The 18,596-nt window shown below is 32.0% G+C and overlaps 1 protein-coding gene and 1 non-coding gene across 5 annotated transcripts in view; both read left to right on the top strand.

The window, feature by feature from the left end:
• The window catches only part of Uso1 (USO1 vesicle transport factor), a 71,148-nt gene that overhangs the window by 21,523 nt on the left and 31,029 nt on the right, over positions 1 to 18,596 (top strand). For 2 of the 4 annotated variants that reach the window (XM_047565778.1, XM_047565776.1), the window contains exons 4-9: positions 2,626 to 2,702; positions 5,193 to 5,204; positions 14,067 to 14,167; positions 14,671 to 14,773; positions 14,928 to 14,983; positions 17,843 to 17,963. In XM_047565778.1, coding sequence (XP_047421734.1) covers positions 2,626 to 2,702; positions 5,193 to 5,204; positions 14,067 to 14,167; positions 14,671 to 14,773; positions 14,928 to 14,983; positions 17,843 to 17,963 — 470 coding nt within the window. The remainder of the gene's footprint in view (positions 1 to 2,625; positions 2,703 to 5,192; positions 5,205 to 14,066; positions 14,168 to 14,670; positions 14,774 to 14,927; positions 14,984 to 17,842; positions 17,964 to 18,596) is intronic. The other 2 variants (XM_047565777.1, XM_047565779.1) reach the window with 1 other exon arrangement.
• Positions 3,909 to 3,982, top strand: Trnae-cuc (transfer RNA glutamic acid (anticodon CUC)). Its single transcript has one exon. It is a non-coding gene; the product is annotated as a tRNA-Glu (tRNA).

The raw sequence follows: 18,596 nt of genomic DNA, 5'->3' as shown, positions 1-18,596 counted from the left end.
GGAACGTTCCCACTATCCCTATTTTATCTAGTGTTTTGAGCATGAAGGGGTGCTGTATTTTATCAAATGCTTTTTCTGCATCTATTGAAATAATCATGTGATTCTTGACTTTAAGTCTGTTGATATGGTGAATTACATTTATTGATTTTCTGATGTTGAACCAACCTTGCATCCCTGGGATGAAACCCACTTGATCATGGTGCACTATCTTTTTAATATGTTTTTGTATGCGATTTTGCTAAAATTTTGTTTAGAATTTTTGCGTCGATGTTCATTAAGGATATTGGTCTGAAATTTTCTTTCCTCGATGTGTCTCTGTCTGGTTTAGGTGTCAGGGTGATATTGGCTTCGTAGAATGAGTTTGGGAGGGTTCCCTCCTCTTCTATTTCATGAAATACTTTGGGCTGGGGATATAGCTCAGTCGTTAGAGTGCTTGCCTTGCAAGCACAAGGCCCTGGGTTGGATCCCCAGCACCCCAAAAAAAAAAAAAGATCTACAATGTTTCATTTTCCAAGTGCTTACAAAGAACTTTGCACAAAAAGAACTTTAACAAAGAAGAAACAAATGTAAGCTCTTCAAAAAACTATTACTAAAGTGTATAATTTACATGCTGTGTGTAGTGTATTAAAGGCTTAGTTAAGACCCTGAGCTAATCACAGTAAATTGAGGTAGTGGACAAGATTTTCTCCAGCTTCAACAGCCCATGGTAAACCAAGGACTAGTGCTGAAAGACAGAGGCCTCAAAGCCCATCTCCAGTTCATCAGCATGAGTGCTATATAAAGAGAGCGTGCAAAATTTCAAATACAGAGTCAGTTGCTTCTGAAATAATGCTGAGATAAGCATCCAAATACAGCAGTCTGCAGGCATATCTAGAATGCAGCAGGGAGCTAAAGTTATAAACCAAAGTAAAGCTGGGAAGAATTCCAGGTGCCAGCCCAGTTTCCAAGTGAGTTTTATAAATGTGATTACAAATTATTCAGTTCACCTTAATGGACCCTGATGCAGTTTTCTTTAGATCCATTCATGATGCCCACTGGCGGATTCTCATCTCTGACCCTGGGCCACAGAGTCCTTCCAAGATCTCCATTTTTGGTTTTTTTTTTTTTGGCTATTCTGGATCTAGTACCTTTCCATATGACCTTTTATGATCAGTTTGTCAATTTCTATAAACATGGCAGCTAGTATTTTGATGGAGATTATATTGAATCTATATATCAATTTGGGATATATTGCTGTACTAACATCATTGCCTTTTCCTACCTATGAACACAGGATATCTTTTTATTAGTTCCTGGGTAATTTTTTCCAACAGTATTTTCTATTTTTCAGTACATGAGTCTTACAATTTTTAGTGAAATTCATTTCAAAATAGTTTGTTATTTGTACCAATCCTCTTGATGTTATTTAAACACAATTATTTTCTTAAATTCATTTTCTGATTATTCACTTGGTTTTTTAATTTTCCTTGTGTCTTGTGACTGTGCTGAATTTATTAGTTCTAACAGTTTTTCAGGGGCTTCCTTAGGATATTCTATGTATAAAATGTCATCTATGAAAAGGTATAGTTTTACTTTTCCTTTCCAACCTATGTATTTTTTATTTCATTTTCTTATGTCATGTTCTAACTTGAACTTTCATTTCCTTGTTGGGTAGAGATGGTAAGAGGTAGAGGTGGTAAGCAGGAACATTGCTATCATATTCCTGATCTTAGAGAGAAAGCATTCATTCTTTCATCATTACATATAGTAGTGGGATTTTGAGGGAGTGAGGAAACCTATATTTCATTCTTGTCTACTCTAAATGCTCTCATCATCCTATGTGATTTCAAAATTTGACTGTCAGCAACTATAAAATGTTATACATCCTTGTTTTATAAATTGTATATAGTCACCAAAAGATTTTTTTAAGAGAATAAATTGTAGTGAAGGTAGTCAACAATAAATATTACTATTTGTTTATATGTAGATATGGAGATATATAGCTACACACACATAAAGTCAACCAGGTTGTGCTAATTTTGCTGCTTTTGAAGTTGGATTTCTTTTACACATTTTTATTTTATCCATTTATCTCTTTATTTTTGGGGAACTAGAATTGAGCCCAGTGATACTCTGCCACTGGGCTATATTCTCAAATCATTTTTATTTTTTATTTTGAGAGAGTATTGATGCGTTGCCCAGGCTAGTCTTGAATTTGCAATTCTCCTTCCTTAGTCTCCCAAATACAGGCATTCACCTATACTTGGCTACAAATTGATATTTTTTTTTAGAAATATATAGAGATAGGTGCATGTGTTTGTGTGTGTGTTGCTAAATGGGATTAGTCTATATCGATTAATTTTTGGATTAATTTTTTTCCCACTTGGCATTGTATCTTAGTGTTTTAATTCCCTTTCCATCAGATATTCTTTGAAAATACGATTTTTCCATTGCTGTCTTAGAATGTACGCCTTCACCATAGTATTTTTTTAATTATTAAACATTTGTTTGCACATTGATGTTTTCCTTAGAGTATGTTTTTAGAAATGGAATTAATGTTTCATTTAATCTTGCTAAAAACTGTCTAAAAATGATCATAACAGTTTACACTCTAACTGGCAATGTATAATAATTTCTTTTTTTCAGTTCGGATTCTGAAATAATAGGTTATGCTTTGGACACACTGTATAATATAATATCTAATGATGAAGAAGAAGAAGTAGGTAAGTTTCCAGTTATTTTACTGTGTTTCTATGCAAAAATTAACTGGGTTGTACCAATTTTTGCAGATTTTAAAATTTCGGTTTATTTTATAAATTTGTTTTTTTTTTTTCTTTTTATTATTATTTTTAATCACTAAAGAAGTAGACTCTGTCCCTGCAGAGTATCTTCAGGATGATTGCTTTGTGTGTGATTTGAAAAATAATGAGGAAATGGAATAAAATCCTTTCTTGAGTGATATTTTTCTCCTCTTTGTATTTGTTTTTAATTAGGTAGTGTGCGTATTAGCCAATTTTGAGTAAAAATCCCTTTTGGCTGTTGATTGGAAATCTATTTTCAATATGTTATTACCTCATAAACAGTACAAACTGAGAGGATTTTTCCTAATAAATTTTTAAACTTTTTACTTATATTAATTTATAAAGAATGATTTATTAAGTTTATAAAGCATTTTTTCCATTTATATTGTCTGGTTGGTGTGAAATGATATGAACCTGTTTGGTATTTTGTTTTGTTTTGTTTTGTAGTTATAGATGAGCAGCATGCCTTCATTTATTTCATTTTTTATGTGGTGCTAAGGATAGGACCCAGTGCCTCACACATGCTAGGCAGGCGCTCTGCCGCTGAGCTATAGCCCCAGCCCTTGAATCTGTTTGAATCCACACATTTCTTTGGTACATTCTCCTTTTCCTTTTTGGATTCAAAATATTTGCATACTGCTTGGTGCGGTGGTGCATGCCTATAATCCTAGCAGCTTGGGAGTTCAAAGTCAGCCTCATCCAAAGTGAGGGTGGAAGCAAATCAGTGAGACCCTGTCTCTAAATAAAATACAAAAGATAGGGCTGTGGACGTGGCTCAGTGGTTAAGTACCCCTGAGTTCAATCCCGGTACCTTCCCCACCACCCAAAAAAAAAAGCAAAAAGCAAAATATTTGCATACTTAAGGTAGAAGGTAGTCTGTTGTTTATTTTATTGACACTTTGTGAAATGCTTGACTGAAAGTCTATATATTTTATTCTATATGTTACAAAATATATAAAGTAATTATATATATATATATTTTTTTTGATCTGGAAACACCATAATTTAGTAATAATATTTTATACAATAAAATTTTAGACAATTTATTTTAAAATATTTGAATATGTACACACATGTATGTATACATATTTACCTATTTGTATTGAATAAGAACTGGAAGGTAGGGCTGGGGATGTAGCTCAGTTGGTAGAGTGCTTGCTTCTCATGCACAAGGCCCTGGGTTCAATCCCCAGCACCACACACACACACACACAAACACAAACACTCACAAAAACTGGAAGATAATCCAGTTTAGAGACTACTTATATGTTGATATTGTTTATTTGATTAGATTTATAAAATGATATTTATATTCAGTATCAATATTATGTTAAAATTCTGAGTAGACAAAGCATAAAGAAATGTAGATGTATGTTGATCTTGCTCATATTTTATTTAAAAGTAGAGCAGAAATACATGTAGATATAAATTTCATAGAATACTAGTGATAGGAACATTTAAAATGGGATTGTGTTGAATAACCTCAGTTCCTTAGACTTAAATATGCTTTCTCATAAATTTTCTCTGATATCTAGCCTACAACTTAACTATTAATTTCTCAGGGTTGAAAAATATTTAGTAAACATAATTTGGTACCCATGGAAAAAAAGGTTATTGGTCACTTAACAATATTTAGATCCAGCACACAAGAAGACACTTTGAAAAAAAAGATCCTTATTTCTCCTAGTTGTTTCTAAGATGAGAAAATGAAATACAACACAATTGTTTGAACATGCTAAAGGAAAAAACTTTCTTTTTTATTTTTTTCTTAGTTATTTCATATTAGAAATGTAGCTTTTTCTAGTTGTATGCAAGGGATAACTTCTCTCTTTAAAAAGAAAGTGTATAGTAACAATATTTTGTAGTTAGGTAGTTTCCTTTGTTTTAAACTTTGATATAATCATGTTTAGTACCTGCTTTTTCTGTTTTCTTTTTTGAATTTGGGCTATTTATTTTTAATTTGGCATCTAAAAATTCTTAGGCTAAAACAGGAAAAGCAATTATTTTATATAAACAGTAGTAGAATCAAATTTTCTAGGATATTTCTTCTGAAAATTTACTCAGTGAATCAATTTTTAGAAACTAAATATTGAGAAATATATCCTTTAGTTGTTGATACTTTCTCTTTACTGCTTCATCAAAAGTTAATTCTTAGTTGACATAATGAACTCTATTTTAAAGTTCTTTTCCTTGAAGATATTTTATAACCCTTTAATTTAGTGATAAATCTGCCTCATTGTCCTAAAGATGTAGCATATGCTGTATCTTTAGGATGTCTTAGCTATTTGACTTAAAATGAGTATGAGTCTCTTATTTTTCTTTCTTAAGCTATTTTATATGTATACAACTACATTTTTAAAAAGCTGTTTTATTACCTACTTGTCATTTATTTACTTTTGTCTACTTTTCCAGATGATTTTGAAGGTAATAGATTGTATTTACATATGCATGATGCTTTTAGGCATAATTTTTAATAATATAAAAGGACACTGTCAAATGATGTTTCTTCTAGCTGATGAAAACTGAGATTTGGTTCACTGTGTCAGAATTCCTTAATTGAAGAAGAATATTTGATAATCTTAAGTTACTGTTATCACTACTAAATGTGTTTGCTGTTCAGAACACACACACAAAAAATATTCTAGGGCTTTTTAAAGTAAAATTAATATATTTTCTCTTGTAGGACAATTTATCTTAAATTATTTTGTTTGCACTTCCAAAAAATTGACAGTTTATTTAAAAATAATATTTGAATATGTATACATTCGTACTTATGTATACATATTTACCTATCTATATTCAATAAGAACTGGAAGATATTCCAGTTTAGAGACTACTTATATATTGATATTGTCCCTTTAAAATAATGCATGCACAATAATATTCTAGTTACTGACATTTTTTACATTAATTCATAGAATTCATTAGTACTTTGATGGTATGTTTCAAGTTCTGTTTACTTTTAACAATATTTCTTTTCCTCATAATTAAAATAACCAAGTTTTATCTTGTTTTGTTTTACTAATTTTCCTGAGATACTTAACAGTTTTAAAGGAAGAACGAAATAGTTTTAAAATGGTACATAACAAAGTTGCCTATATCTAACAGAAAAACAGCAAAGAAACTAACTTACTCTATGTGGCATTGCCTTTTCTAACATTTGAATCCCTTGTTTGAAATCAGAAAACACCAGAGCAGTGTACCTGGACTCTCATTAAGCCATTTCCTTTTTGGATAGTACAAATTAATAGTTGTTTTTTCTATTATTGTTTTATCATATTTGTAAAGAGTTTAAAATTTGCAGAGTCCTTTCATGTTCGTTATCCTACTAATCCTCATAGCAGCCTGTGAGGTAGGTTTTTTTTTTTCTTTTATAAAGATGAGAAAATGAAAGCTCAGAGACTATGTACTTTATACAGTATCATCCAGTTAAGAGAAGATGGTATTTTCTTACTGTCTTTTTTCAGGTATTCCATAGATTTCTAATTGAATAAGTTGTAGCCAACTTTATTTTTCATTTTTCTGACTAGATTATTAAATTGCATAATTTACATAACTGGTTTATAGAAGGTTCAGACAATCATTAAAAAACATATTTGTTTAACTGATTGACCACAGGTAAAAGATTACTTTATATTCCTTTTCTCTTAATTAGGACTACTTTTGGAGCATCTCATTTTATAAAGCAATTTTGTTCTCCATAATGTGGGTTGTGAACTTGGTATGGGGTGGAGGTCTAACAGAAGGTCCAGTTATAATTTTAAAATACTGTCCACATTTCAGGAAAAAAAGTACAACTGTAAATACTTTTTTTTTTTTGGGTGCTGGGGATCGAACCCAGGGCCTTGTGCTTCTAAGGCAAGCACTCTACCGACTGAGCTATCTCCCCAGCCCCTAAATACTTTTTAAGAATAAATGTATCTACAGTTGTATTAAAAGGCCTCAAAAATGTCTGGAGAAATATAGATTTAAAAAAATGTAGTCTTTGATTTTGTTTATCTATATCAAGCTTATTTTCATTGTGGTAACAAGGGACCATTTCATTTTTATTTTTTCACTTGTCTTACACTGATCATTTACTTTGACAGTTTATAATAAGTAGGTATAATAATAAACTATAGCATGTAAAAAATAAACAGCTCTAAGATTTGCAATATAGTATACTGGATGAGAGAGTGTCTCCTACCTGTGTGTGTGTATATGTGTGTATATATATATATATATTATGTATATATGTAGGCATGTTATATAAATATATATGTATGTACATATACACATATATGTATATATATAATTCAATTTCTAGTGGCTGTAGTTTTGGTTTATAAGTTTTATAAGTAGTACCTTATGGTAGTTTTAGCTTGATTTGCCACTACACTAAAAGTTTTGTGTATTAACTTAATTGCTTAGCTAATTTGGGAGACTCTGTTAAAGTTGAAAATGATGTCATATGAAAATGACTTAAAAGAAGTTGAGTATATCTCACCAACACTTTTTTAATAATTGACAGTATTAAACAGTATAAAGAACCATTAATCCTTATGTAGATCTTATGATCCTTATGTAGATCTTAATTATGTACTTAATGATATATGTAGATCTTAAACTATATACTGATAAGGTATAGTATTTCATATGATACATCTACAGAGTAAATCAAAGATTAACTCCTTGCTAGGTTGTTAGCTTGTGCTCAGTGCAAACATTGAATTAAACTTTTTGGACTATTAGACCTGCATTCCTCAAAGTGTAGCACAAAGGTTTCACAGAGTGCTCAAAATTAAAAGGGATTCATAATTATAAACATAACATGCCGTATTCCTTTCTGAAGCACTACAGAATTTACCCACGTGTAGTAAGCACTGAGAAGCCTGCAGTGAAGAAGCCTGTTCAACTTTGTGTAATCCCAAGATACTTTCTACAGGTGCTTGCTTTCATCAGGTGCCTATTAATATGCCACATATCGGGGCTGGGGAGGTAGCTCAGTCGGTAGAGTGCTTGCCTTGTAAGCACAAAGGCCCTGCATTCGATCCCCAGCACCCTAAAAAAAAATAAAAGCCACATATTCTGAATTTTGAAAAATACTAGAGAGATAATTTTAAGGGGTAGAGAATGTAGTATTTGTCTTTTCATTGCTTTTGTTTTGTTTTGCTCTATTTCATTTTGTTTTGTTTTTGACATGGGGTTTCACTGTATTGCCAGACTGGCTTCAAATTCCTGGGCTTAACAGATCCTCTTGCCTCATCTTCCCTAGTAGTTGGGAATACAAGTATCACCACCATGACCTGCATATTGTTACTTGTCTTTTATAATCAACTATGAATGGGAACTCTGAAATCTACAGATTTCTCATGTATTTGGAGGGCTTTTTTTCATTTATCATATGTATTCTCCATGAACTACTTTCATTAAATTTTGTCTAATATATAAAATTTTATTAGAATTTAGCTAGAGATTTGTTCTTGGTATGATCTACCCCATAACCATGGTTCTTTGGGCTCTGGGGTGGCTTTACAAAGAGACCCATTATCCTACCAAATCTTGAAAGATTTTATTGGCTATGTGGTTTTACCACACTGGGAAACAGTGCTCCTATTCATAGCTGATTATAAAGAGGGAAATTTTCAAAAGGTTTTATCAGCTCCTATATACTCATCTTTTTCAGTTTCTTCATAGATTACCTTTCCATCATGTCAATTTGCAAATAAATGCAAAGGGTATGCAGTTCTTGCTATTTAACTAGTGTTTTTTCCAGGTCCAATTCTAATTCACCTTTGAGCTTTGAAAGTCATAATTTACTAAACATGAGTTTACTTTCAGAGTATGCTAATAATTAAAACACAGAAGTTTATCAGCTCCCAAAGGAACAATACGAAATCCTTTATGCAGATCCATAGCTAGAATGTTCCTTGAATCCACTCTAGTAATGTTTAAGTATTAGGCTTCCTTATGATTAATTTTAGGACTTTGTAGAATCAAGTCCCTGCCACCTTAACGTAATATCCTCACCACATCAATGGACATGAAGTATCCTAATGATTGCTTTTTTTAAAAAAATTTTTAATCTATTTTTTTATCAGAACATTATAGATATACATAGTAGTTGTGTTTATTTTGACAAAGTCATACATTTATGGAATTTTATTTCAGTCCCCATTCTTCTTCCCTTATGCACCATCCTCTACTGATCTTTTCATTCATTTATTCATTCATTCATTCATTCATTTTAGTTGTAGATGGACACAGTGCCTTTATTTTATTAATTTATTTTTATGTGGTGATTAGGATCAAACCCAGTGCCTCATAGGTGCTAGGCAAGCACATTACCACTGAGCCACAACCCAGCCCCTACTTATTTATTTTTGATTGGTGCTTTTTACATATACTTGAAGGTAAAATTATCTGTGGTATATTTATATATACACATAGCATGATTTTGTTAAATTCATTTCACATTTCTTCCCTCTCTCGTCTCTCCTCCCTCCCTCTCAGTCTCCTCCATCTACTCCAGGAACTTCCCTCTATCTTTATGATAACCAATCCTAATTATAGCTTTTTAAGTACATTCATTTTGTATTCTTTTTTGATCCTTTCATCTTCTCTACCTGTTTTTCCTGAAGTAGAAATAGTTACTGCTTCCCCAAACAATACTTCTGAAGCTACCACTAATTTAAGAAATAAAACTTAAAGGACAAAAAATTAATAGTATGCTAATGTTAAATAATATACAGTGAATTTATTTTTATTTAGAATGCAAACCATCATAAACACAAATAACTACTCTTTTTTTTAGATTGCATGCAATTCTTATCATAAAAATATAAATATAAAATAAAATATCAATATCTGGACTCCTTTACAAAAAGCAAGTTTCTTCAAATATTATAACATGAATTTTTTAGCATCTTTCACATTTGGATGATAGTACTGATTAATAATAACTTTAAAAGAATTGAAAATATTTTAGAGTTGATCAACCCTTTTTTCTTGAGGCATTTGTTTTTTCATTTGTTTCTCAGACTTCATAGTCCCCTGGTTGTCTTCTTATCTCACTGGCTACTCTTTCTTCATCTCCTTTGCATTTTTTCTCCTCATTTCCCCAACCTGTTAATATTGAAATGCCCCAGGACACAAAAGTTTTTCTTCTCTTTTCTCTCCGTTGGCAGTCTCTTCTGTTCTGGTGATTTCAGATATCATTGATATGTTTACCATTCTCAAATGTGTATTGCTGATCCAGACCTGTCCGTGGAAATAATATACATTTTATATTCATATACTTGTATAGTCAAGTTCTCACTTAGTATCTCTACTTCATTTTCTTCCTACACATACAGCTTTATCAAAGTATAATTAATATGTAGTAACTGCACTTGTATAAATATACAATTTGTTTGATTTTGGTGTATGTATACTTGTGAAACCATCAGCACCACTACCAGAATAGTGAACTTAACTTCTGTAATCCATCCTTCTTCCTTCTTGCCCCCATTCAGTCACAAATGTGCTTTATGTAACTGTAGATTAGCTTATATTTTTGTAGAATTTTATAAATGAAATCATACAGTGTGTTCTTTGGGGGGGATCTGGCTTCTTTCACTCAGTGTTTTTTCTTTTTAACTCATGTTATATTTCAGTAGGGCATTCCTTTTTTTTTGTGCGTGGCTATATAACTCTTTTTTGGTAGCAGTGATTGAACCCAGGCGCACTTGACCACTGAGTCACATTCCCAGCTCTTTTTATTTTTTATTTTGAGATAGGCTTTCACTCAGTTGCTTAGGTCCTTGCTAAGTTGCTGAGGCTGACTTTGAACTTGTGATCCTCTTGCCTCAGCCTCCTGAGTTGCTAAGATTATAGGCGGGCACCACCACACCCAGCCAAAGCATTTTCCAAAGAAGTAACATCTTACGTTTCCAACAGTAATGTGTGAGTTCCAGTTCTTCCATATACTCTTCAACACTTGGTATGATCAGGTTTTTTTGTTTGTTTTTATTTTTATTTTTTTAATTCTATTAGCTTGTAATTTTAATATGTATTCATCTAATGAATAATGTGGTTAAACAATTTCTCATGTGATTTATTTATTTATTTTTTCCATCCATACCTTCTTTATTCTTCAGTGAAGTGTTATATTTAAATTTTGTCCTGTTTTTTACTGGTTTGTCTTACACTTGAGTTGTAGTAGTTCTTTACATATTCTACATGAAAATTCTCATTTACATATTTCCCAAACATTTTTCAGTGTGCGACATTTTCTAACATTGTCCTTTGAAGAGCAAAATTTTAAAATTTAATTATCTTCATCTTACCAGTTTTTTTTTTCCTTTATGATTTAGGCTTTTTGTATCCTATTTACAAAATATTTGCCAGATCTCAGCTTACTAAAGATTTCCCCCTATGTTTTCCTTTGAAATTTAGTTGTTTTAACCCTTTTTTTTTTTTAATTTTTTTTTTTAATTGTCAGTGGACATTTAATTTATTTATATGTGGGACCTCACGCATGCTAGGCAGGTGCCTCCCACATGCTAGGCAAGTGCTCTACCACTGAGCTACGACCCCAGCCCCTGTAGTTTTAACTTACACTTAAATCCTGATCCACTTCTAGTTTTCCTCTTAAGTCTATAATCCATTTTGAGTAAATGAGTTTATTTCTGAACTTTCTCTTTTCTTCTGTTGATCTGTGTTATCTATTTTTTTGCCTATTCAGCACTATTTTAATTACTGTAGCTGTATAGTGGATCCTGAAATTATGTAGTATAAACTTTGTTCTGTGGAATTGTTTTGACAGATTCTTTGCATTTGTATACCAGTTTTAGAATCAGATTGTGAACTTCAATGAGAAAGGCCAGTTGAAATTTTGATTGAGATTCTGTTGACTTCTGTACACCCATTTGGGGAAAACTGACATCTTAACTATATCATGCCTTGTGAGATAACACAGTACCTCTATTTAGCATTTCTTTAACTTCTTCAGCAGTGTTTTAGAGTTTTCACATTATAAGTTGTACACATTTTTTACCCAATTTATTCTTTTTGATGTTGGTACAACTATTTTTAAAATTTCAGTTTCTAGTTATTCATTGCTGTTATATAGAGATATAATTGATTTTGCATATTGACCTTTTATCCCTTTATTCTGCTAAGCTTACTTATTCTTATTTCTTTTTTTGTAGATTCTTTAAGATTCTCCACATAGACAAGCATGTCACTTATACATAAGACCGTTTCACTTCTTTTTCTATTCTGTATGCCTTTTATTTCTTTTTCATGTCTTATGGCACTGTCTAGGATCTTCAGTACAGTCTTGACTAGAATTATGAAGAATGCACATTACATCTTTCACCATTAAGTGTGGTGTTAGATATGCTTTTCGTAGATGCCTTTTGTCACCCAAATCTTGTGACTTTAAATATTATTTCTATGGTTGCCATTCTAATGCGTGTGTCCAATGCAGATCTGTCCACTGACATTTATTCTTATATTTATCCAACTGCTTATTTGATATATCCATTTGGATTTTTGTGAGGTATCTCAAACTTAGCATGTTAAAAACTAACTTTGGTATTCTCTGCTCCAAACCTGCTTCTCACACAGTGGTTTTCATCTCAGAAGATGGCAACTACATTTTTCAGGCCAAAACCTTTGGAATCACCTTTCCTTCCCCTCTCCTTCACCCACTGCTGCCTTTTACATCCTTCTATGCAATATATCAGCAAATCTTATTTCCTCTATTTTCATAAAAATTATGACTCCTAATAAACTACTTTTACCTCTTCCCATACTTATTGCCTCCTTATCTTTTACCCTGTTCCTTGCTTTCTGACAGTCTATGTTCAACATAGCAGACAGGGTAATTTTTTTAAAACTGAAGTATTTTTCTGCTTAAAAACATAGTTGTAAGACTTAGTAATTTATTTTACAGATACAGGAGAAATATTTTTAGAGTTTCTAAATTATCAGCCTACTATATATGGTACTTAATCAAACTTAAAAACCTTTTTATCCTTTTGGTCTTTTTCCTCTATAAATAATTAAATAGGATTATCACTGTCACTATTGATTATTTTGCTTTTTCTTTCATCTGCTAGATTTTTGTTCCCATTTCTACTCTATTTTAATTTTTAAATATCACATCTAAAAAATTTTCTGAGGGGCTGGGGAGATAGCTCAGTTGGTAGAGTGCTCGCCTCGCAAGCACTAAGGCCCTGAGTTCAATCCTCAGCACCACAAAAAAAAAAAAAAAAAAAAAAAAAAAAAAAAATTTCTGAGGAATAGTAAAATAGTAAACAGGTTTGATTTTTACTGCCAGCTCCACTGGTTTATCATCACTGCCCGGAGCAATACATGTAAAAGGCTTCTGATGTTTAATAGAGGCTCTGATCAATCAACTGGTATGAGTGAGGGAATGGGGAATAGTATATTTGCCATCTCTAAATGGATTTTATAATGTAGGCAGATCTTAAGTGACAATTTGCTTTTGACATTGTTGCTTCTAGTTTTAGTGATCCTTTGCCTTTTTTTTTTTTTGGGTGCTGGGGATCGAACCCATGTCCTTGTGCTTACAAGGCAAGCACTCTACCGACTGAGCTATCTCCCCAGCCCCTCCTTTTTTTTTTTTTTTTTTTTTTTTGACAAAGAATATTGAAATAATAAAAAGACTTTTAAACAGTAAGAACAGATAGAAAATATTTTAAAGGATAAATGAGAAATTTAACGTTAGATTCTGATTTTATTGCAAAATTAGTTTTATATGTGGAAAAGGTACTAAGGAATCTGCATATGACTTGTTTAATTTACAATCAAATTATTCAACATAGTAATAGTCATCAAGGACTATATGTCAGTAATATTGTAAGGGAATTTTGAGGTATAATTCATACATAATAAAATTTAGTTTTTGAAGTTTATCTTGTGAGTTTGGACAAAAGAATTCAGTAGTGTAACTGCTACCACATTTAAGATAGAATATTTTTATTACCCCAAACAGTTCCCTTGCCCTAACATAAGTTTAACTTAATATCCTTCAGAAAATGTGAATATATAAGTATCTTCAGATAATCATATTTTAACGTTTAAAGAATAAAATATATTTAAATAATTTAAATGGCATCGAAAGTTATTTTAAGAATAAAGCTTTCCATCATAATTGTGATTTTGCTACCAGCCATACTGTTTCAGGATGGAATTGTTTAAATACCAAAAATATTGTTTCTGCTTAACTCTTCAATAAAAGGCTACTTTAAAATAACATAGTGTCATGTTGAAGTACTTTATTTTTGAATGTTACAGAAGAAAATTCCACAAGACAGAGTGAGGATTTGGGAAGCCAGTTTACAGAAATTTTCATTAAGCAGCAAGAAAATGTCACTCTCCTGTTATCTTTATTGGAGGTAAATAGGGAACCTTGATATTTTTGTCATCTTAATAAGCTTCTTTTGTTGCTTCTTTGGGTGTTATTGAGGAAGCAAAATTTTAAAATTTTGTTGTATCATACTTCCACATGCATGCATGCATGCAAGAAATCCATATGCATGTTTCAAGAAATATATAAGCTATTAAAATACTATCTGCATCTTATTTCTATTTTTACAAAATACTGTTTTATTTCATCACTAACATTTTAGTTAGTTTAGTAGATTTACATTAACTTTGTATTGCTTTTTTACTTACTACTTTTATTTTTATTTTTTTCTGTACTGGGGATTGAACGCAGGGCCCTGCATATGCAGGCAAGCATTATATCACTGAGCTCAATCCTCACCTGTTTCTTTTTAAAAGTTTTCTACAATTTCATTTTTAACTTTACTTTCTGGTACCACTGTTGTCAGGAGGAAAATGTTTTTCTTGAAATGTGAATTATAGATGTTCAATATTTTAAATTCTTATATTGCAGGAGTTTGATTTCCATGTCCGTTGGCCTGGTGTGAAGCTTCTGACTTCTCTTTTAAAACAACTAGGGCCTCAGGTGCAACAGATTATTTTAGTCAGTCCAATGGGTAAGTGATTTATCTTCCCAGTATAGTTTTTGTTTAAAATATGAGGATCATTTCCTAGAGAAAGTGACTAAAATGGTATTCTAATAAGTTATAAATGGAATCATTGTTCATAGTTTTAGTCTGCCAGTATTTTTCTCTTGATTCTGTATTCTAGGTGTTTCCAGACTAATGGACTTACTGGCAGATTCCAGGGAAGTTATACGTAATGATGTAAGTTAAATTTGAAAAAAAATCCAAGAATATACAGGTGTTTTTTATCTCTCTTGCAAATAAAACCTTTTTTTTTTTTTTTTTTTTTTTTTAACCCTTATGGATTATAAAAAATTAGATTTGGAAGATTGGGGTGATAATCAATCTTTTAAACAGACCACATTATTTCTGTTTTCTTCTTATCCCATATTTTAGAATAGACAAACTATTTGGCTATTCACATTTATTCCCTCTGCAAGTTTAAGATTTCTTCTACCCTATTCCAAAAGGTTGTTTCACACAGAACTCTACCTTCAGAGTTTCCTTTTTACTCCTAAAAAATAGAGGAAATATTTCTAGATGTTAACTGTGTAAGCTTAGCATAGCATTTCACCCTCATTTAATTTTAAAGGATTTTCCCTGGTAATATCTGTTGAACTATATAGCATGATTTGCTCTGGTTTATTTTAATATTTACATATAAATCTGAATATCTGATTATTATTTATTTAGGTACTTACTACTTTTGCTATGCTGGGAATCAAACCCAGGTCCTTGAACATGTTAGGCAAGCACTTACCACTGAACTAAACCTCTAGCCCTAAGCTATATTGATACTATATTGCTTTGTTGCTTGAACTTTTTTCTCTTTTGTTACCTACAATTTGATCAGAACTCTGAAATAAGCTGGACATGGTGGTACACACCTGTAATCTCAGCTACCCAGGAGTCTGAGGTGGGAGAATCACAAGTTTGGGCTTCCCCCTGGGCATTTTAGTGAGCCTTGTCTCAAAATAAAATAAAAAAGGGACTAGGAGTGTAGCTCAGTGGTACAACTCTTGCCTAGCTTCCAAGAGGCTCAGGGTTTGTTCCCCAGCACCATGCACAAACACACACACACACAAACAAAATTGTAATAGCAATTGGAAAAATCTTTTTAAATTCAATCTCCATATTTGCAGTCAGAAGCCCAAGAGCCTCAAAAAACCAAGGGACTTATTGTTAGCCATATCTCATTCATCTTTATATTTGTTGGTCCTGGCCCCGTTCTTTCTCATGCTAAATTCTAGTGACTATCACTTGGATTGCTCTTAATTTCATAATGTCTGGTTAGTGGCAAAGTAGAAATAAAACTCTTGACTTCTAGCCGATGTATTCAAGTTTTAAAACTTAATTAAAATTTTATATTTTTATGTCAGTGCAATATTATAAATGGTAAAATTATAGTAATTCTATTTATAATAAAGATTTTTATTCTTTAATATTTGAGTATTACTTGTTAAGAATTGTCTTATTTAAAATGAGCATCCATCCAATAGGAAGTTGGAGTGCCTTTTCTTGAATATCATATATTTTCCTTTGCAGGCATAAAATTGCCTTTTTTGTGGTGCTGGGGACTGAATCCAGGTCCTCACACATGATGGGCAAGACCTCTATCACTCACTGACCTACATCCCACCCCTGATTGATATATATATATATATATATATATATATTGAGAGCTGTGTTATCTATCATTTTCCTTTAACTCTCCATCTTTTTTTCTATCTCTAACCTTTTGTCCTCAGTTTTTATTTGAGATAGATAAAATGATTTTCTCTTAATTTATATTAATTTTATGATTAGGGATTAAGTTTTATTTTTGTTACAATGTCTGGATTCTTGGTTTTTACATGTTTTACAGCTGTATTTTCTTTAGTTTTAATAAATCTATTCAAGGGGAAAAGAAACTAACATGTATTGAGAACTTAAAATATAGTAGGTTCTTTAGAAATTATTTTATCTCCTTCAGTCTTTATTTTAAAACCCTATAATATATTATTGTCCTGTTTTACACATGAGTATGCTGAAACTCTGAATTTATATAATTTGCTTTCATTTGTACAACTAGTAAATATTGGGCAACCAATTTCTAAACCCACCTTATCAAACTCAGAGCCTAGATGTTTTTTTTCTACTGTATTTCTTCTCCACTTTGTCAGCAGTTAAACTCAAGTCAAAAGCATTAAGCTGGAGAATTTGATGTCTAAAAATAATCACTTTTGCCTTTCTCTCTCATCTTAATGTTGAGGCTCGGTAGTAAGGAATATGATAGAACAAGCCCAATAAGGCCATGGGCATTCTTTGTCTTGTGTGAATACTTATCTTTCCCCAACTCACACCCAACTTCTTATTTGACTCTGTGGGACTTTTGAAGTACTTCTTTGGTATTCCTCTTCTTTTGAAGTACTATCGGCTTTTTCATAAATATTTGCTATCTCTTTGACCATCATGGGTACTTAGGGGCTCATAAATATTTCTTGTTTGATACTGACATAAGCAGAAGTGGGTAATAAGTAGGGAAGTTGAGTTTTTGTAGAGTAATAAGTGGCAAACTATATAAACTAATAACAAGCTGAAAAAAATTAAAAGGCAAAGACTCCCTTGAACTATCTTGTGCTGAACATGGCATTCATGATACACACATTTTTATCTTTCTTTTTTCTGTTGACTTTGACTCAAGTTTAGGAATTTGGGGGCCAGATATTTAAAAGAATTTGTGCACTTTTCTAGAATGTGGTAGTGTTTCTAGCATGTATATAAGCATGTACATCAGTGTTCTTGAGAAAGAGAATCATGTGCAACTCACTTAAGACACAATGAAAACTTTGTAATGATTGATAAATATAAGTTTATATTTGGGAATTGTTACACCTGGATTCTAGTCAAGGCAAGGAAGAAAATATTTATAACCATAGGGAGGCAATTTACATGACTTCGTTGTCTTTATTTTCCCTATATATAAAGTAAAGGAGTAGAACTTGTGAAATTCCTGCCATTTATTTTAAAATGTATTGTAAATATTTTTATGTACTGAACATTATCTTTCTTCTCCATAAGGGTGTGTTACTGCTACAGGCACTAACAAGAAGCAATGGAGCAATCCAGAAAATTGTTGCTTTTGAAAATGCTTTTGAGAGGCTACTGGACATTATTACAGAGGAGGGGAACAGTGATGGAGGTATAGTATGAAGAGATTATTTGAGGAGACTCCTTTAGTTCTCACTAAATTCTTAACTTACTAGGGAATACAGTTTGAGAAATGGGAACTCATATTTGGTCCTCTTTTATTCTGACATGTTGAGTGTGGATTTCTTTTTCCTTATCCTGTTTAATATTTGTTAGACTTCTCCAATCTATGTTGGTGTATTTCATCATTTCTGGAAAGCAGATAGTACTGGGCCACATTTTCCCTGTCCTTCTGAAAGCATAGGTAAAGGTGCAGGTCCTTTCACAGATTTGTCGACAGGAAGTTGAGTTGAAGGCAGACTCAAAGGATGAGAGCGAAAGACAACACGGTTGAGAATTAATTGAGAAGGTTAGAGACTGTCTTTTGAAAGACAGGAGATCTAGTTGATGACAGTATTTGGAAGATTCGCTGGGTGCAGCCCCACCAACGGTGTTCACCATGATTTTATGGTGGTGTATGTGCTTGATTATATGACTTTTCCTCTCAGCAGTATTCAGCTACCTGGATGCAGATGTAGACAAAAGTCAGTTTTCAAGGGGTTAGTTCTTTTCCAGAAAGATTTTATGAAAAGATAGTGAAACAGGAGAATTTAGCGTATTATCTAGGGAGTGGAAGAAATGAGGA

The sequence above is a fragment of the Sciurus carolinensis genome, chromosome 10 (assembly GCF_902686445.1).
Source record: "Sciurus carolinensis chromosome 10, mSciCar1.2, whole genome shotgun sequence".
NCBI classification, from domain to species: domain Eukaryota; kingdom Metazoa; phylum Chordata; class Mammalia; order Rodentia; family Sciuridae; genus Sciurus; species Sciurus carolinensis.
Note: the sequence above shows the minus strand (reverse complement) of the source record. Positions and strands in the feature narration are given on the sequence as shown.